Source organism: Solanum stenotomum, chromosome 9 (assembly GCF_019186545.1).
Source record: "Solanum stenotomum isolate F172 chromosome 9, ASM1918654v1, whole genome shotgun sequence".
Taxonomy (NCBI): Eukaryota; Viridiplantae; Streptophyta; class Magnoliopsida; order Solanales; family Solanaceae; genus Solanum; species Solanum stenotomum.
Window position 1 is genome coordinate 46,975,429 of NC_064290.1, and position 3,357 is coordinate 46,978,785.

Here is a 3,357-nt window from a genome sequence, read left to right on the forward strand (position 1 = left end):
TAATTGAGTGTATAATAGGTAAATTTTTTTGTCCTTTCTTGATTTGTCAAAATAGACAAATAATTAGGGACAACTAATAAAAGGAAAAGTGGACAAGTAATTAGGGACCGATGGAGTATATTTAAAGACTGATATAGTAAAATTTCTCTTCTATTTATAATTTCTCAAAAATGTGCAAAGTCAATAATTGACAAATATTATTGGACAAAAGGAATATTGTACTAATTACTATAAAAGTAGCTGAGCATCTCATCCTCAAAATAAAAGAATAAAAATTATTTAGTCATGCAGACTACAAGTCTCTCCCAATTTAACATTCCATCACCTCCCCCTAAAACCACCATACTCCATCGCAAAACCACCTCATCACGGAGGTTATCTCCGATCTTTGCAGTGGCTTCAACCACAGCTCCTCCATCACGCCACCAGGTTACTCACTCAATGCCACCGGAAAAAATTGAAATCTTTAAGTCATTAGAATCTTGGGTTTCCGAAAATATCCTCCCACTCCGCGAGCCCGTAGAGAAATGTTGGCAGCCAATTGAATTTCTTCCCGACCCATCTCAAGGGCCCAATGTATTCGTGGAAGAAGTTCGGGCCCTAAGGCAGCGTGTTTTAGGGCTTTCGGATGAGTATTTGGTTATGCTTGTGGGTAATATGCTAACTGAGGATGCCTTGCCTACCTATCGGACTTTCATTAATACGTTTGATGGAGTATGCGATGAGACTGGATCGAGCCCATGCCCATGGGCAATTTGGACTCGGGCATGGTCCGCTGAGGAAAATCGACATGGTGATTTGCTACGGACGTACCTTTATCTTTTAGGGAGAGTCAATATGTTGATGGTTGAGAAAACACTTCAGTACTCTATTGGAGCTGGAAGTGTAAGTGTTGCTTTGAGCATTTATATAAAGATGTCCTTATACAATGAAATAACCTAAGTCTATATACTGAGAATGTGATATATTTCATTGCACTCTTAGTGAGAGGCGGAATCAGAATTTCAGTTTTATTGGTTCAGAATGTTTAAAAATGGATACTTCAAATGTTAATAACTGAATTCGAAATTAAAACTTATACATATTTAATGAATTTGTTAACACAAATATACTATTTGAGGAAAAGCTAATAGGTTTGGTCGAACCTGCATCCAGGTGTAGACATTGAAATTTTATTGGACTCTACAAGACGTGTTCAATTCTAGTTGGGAGTCTAATATGTGTTCAATTCCAATTAGGATTCTTGGAGACTAAACCATAAACCCTAGTTCATGTCTATATAAAGGGTACTATATTCTCTTGAAAAAACATCTCGAATATTCCACAAAAGTCATGAAATATTCATATAGAGGTCAAATCTAAATTATCCTAGTTCAAGAAATACGCCACTAACGACCCTTGAATCATTGATAAATCTTAGGAGAGTAGAATCAAGGGAGGAACAAAATTGTACTCGCAATCTTTATCAATAAAATTATGTTTCTTCTTATTTTATTGTGATTACAATTTATTGTCTGTCACTTTAAAATTTGTTACAAACACCAGATTTCTAGCTCCGCCCCTGCTATCTGTGCATATAAATATTAATAATTTAGATAGTCGTCATTCATTTTTTAAATTCTTTTAAAAGAAGTAAAAAACATTAATTAAATGTTCTTTGCCTCTTTACCAGAAGTAAAAAATATTTAATTTACTATTTTTTTTGGTTCCAAAACCAGTGATGTTTTTAGTTTGGCACACCCTAAAGGAAATTATTCTTTTAAAAAAAAATGAAATTGGCATCCCCAAAAGGTTGGGGACCTTGTCGTTAGGGGGCTGGCTTGACCCTTGGCTTGCTCATTCAATCAACTCAAATCTTAAGAAATCACATATTCCTAAGAAAATAAGGAATGTATTTATTTACTCCTAAATAACAAGTATTTGTACCCCTAATTAATTCAAAGACTACTTATTCTAATAATTCATTTTAACCATGTAATACATGGTCTTTGAATTTGTAATATTAAAGTTGCGTATGAAATCTACTTTTTGAAATTTACATAGTATATATAAGTTGATCATCGATCTTAGGATGTTGGAGCAGAGAACAATTCATATATGGGCTTTGTGTACACATCATTTCAAGAGCGAGCAACATTTCTAACGCATGGTAATATGGCTAGGCTAGCTACAAAAGATGGAGATCCCGTGCTAGCGCGTATATGTGGAACCATTGAAGCGGATGAGAAGCGACATGAGAATGCCTACACAAGAATTATTGAGAAGTTACTAGAAGTAGACCCAAACACGACTACGCAAGCTATTGCGAGTATGATGAGGAAGAGAATTACTATGCCACTGCACCTCATGTATGATGGGCAAGATCCGAATTTATTTGAGCATTTTTCTGCTATTTTTCAAAAGCAAGACGTTTACACATCTCGTCATTATGCTGAAATATTAGAATTTTTCATAACAAGATGGGAATTGGAAAAGCTTGAAGGATTGACGGAGGAGGCGAGATGTGCACAAGATTTTGTGTGCCAGCTTCCACGTAAGATTAGGAGGTTGGAAAATCGAGCTAAGAAATTAGAGTCACGTCAGGTGAAGTTTAGTTGGATTTTTAATAAGTCATTGAGTGTTTAGATGTATTGATTTGTAATAAGGATGTTAAACTTTTTTTTTTGATAAACTAATAATAAAAAAAGACGTTAAATAAAATGTATTCTTTCACTAATAATAGTCTTTCTGGCTCAGATACTAAAATAAACTTGTTTCGAGTGAATGCGGTCTGTATTTAACTAATTAAATCATTTTAAGAAATACTGTTGTTATTAGTTTGTGTTTGGTCAATATTTTCAAAGTGCTTTGAAATTTCAAATTATGAAAAAATATAGTTGCTACCGATTAATTTGAAAAATATAAAATTTTGATATGAGTAATCTTGTTCTAAAGAAATTAAAAGCACTTATATTTGGAAGAACCTATGTTTGTTAACTTTACTTTACTTAAAAGCTTCACTGAGACAATTTTTACTATTACTTAAAATAACTTAATTTTATTAATAACATGGCGAAACACTTCTATTCTCTAAAATAAAAGATCTTTTTACGCTTTTAAAAAAATAAATAAATACTTTTAACGTTTCAAAAACTTGAAAAAATATCTATAATTAAGCAAGGAAAAAAGAAATTGATGGTAATAAAAGGGCCAAATTCGTCAAATCACGCAAATTATTTTTATAGAGAGCTACCGTATTTGTATGTCTATACCATACATACTTTGTCAGACAAAAATGCCCAAAGCATCAGTGGCAGAGCCAGAAATTTCGCCAAGGGTGTTCAAATTTTAAAAGAGTCGATAATTTTTTTTTTTAGC

General features: G+C 33.1%; 1 protein-coding gene across 1 annotated transcript; it reads left to right on the forward strand.

The window, feature by feature from the left end:
• The first annotated feature begins 218 nt into the window (after positions 1–218).
• LOC125876440 (stearoyl-[acyl-carrier-protein] 9-desaturase 6, chloroplastic-like) lies at positions 219–2,756 on the forward strand. The gene is made up of 2 exons (XM_049557627.1): positions 219–885; positions 2,071–2,756. Exons 1-2 carry the CDS (start codon positions 286–288, stop codon positions 2,623–2,625), a joined length of 1,155 nt encoding a protein of 384 aa, XP_049413584.1. The 5' UTR covers positions 219–285; the 3' UTR covers positions 2,626–2,756.
• Positions 2,757–3,357: the final 601 nt, after the last annotated feature.

What these genes read in the sequence shown, in the direction of transcription:
- LOC125876440 (XM_049557627.1), top strand. Translation starts at nt 286, where the DNA reads ATGCAGACTACAAGTCTCTCCCAATTTAACATTCCATCACCTCCCCCT. An exon ending in ACTCTATTGGAGCTGGAAGT is followed by an intron (nt 886 to 2,070) that starts GTAAGTGTTGCT and finishes CATCGATCTTAG; the next exon opens with GATGTTGGAGCAGAGAACAA.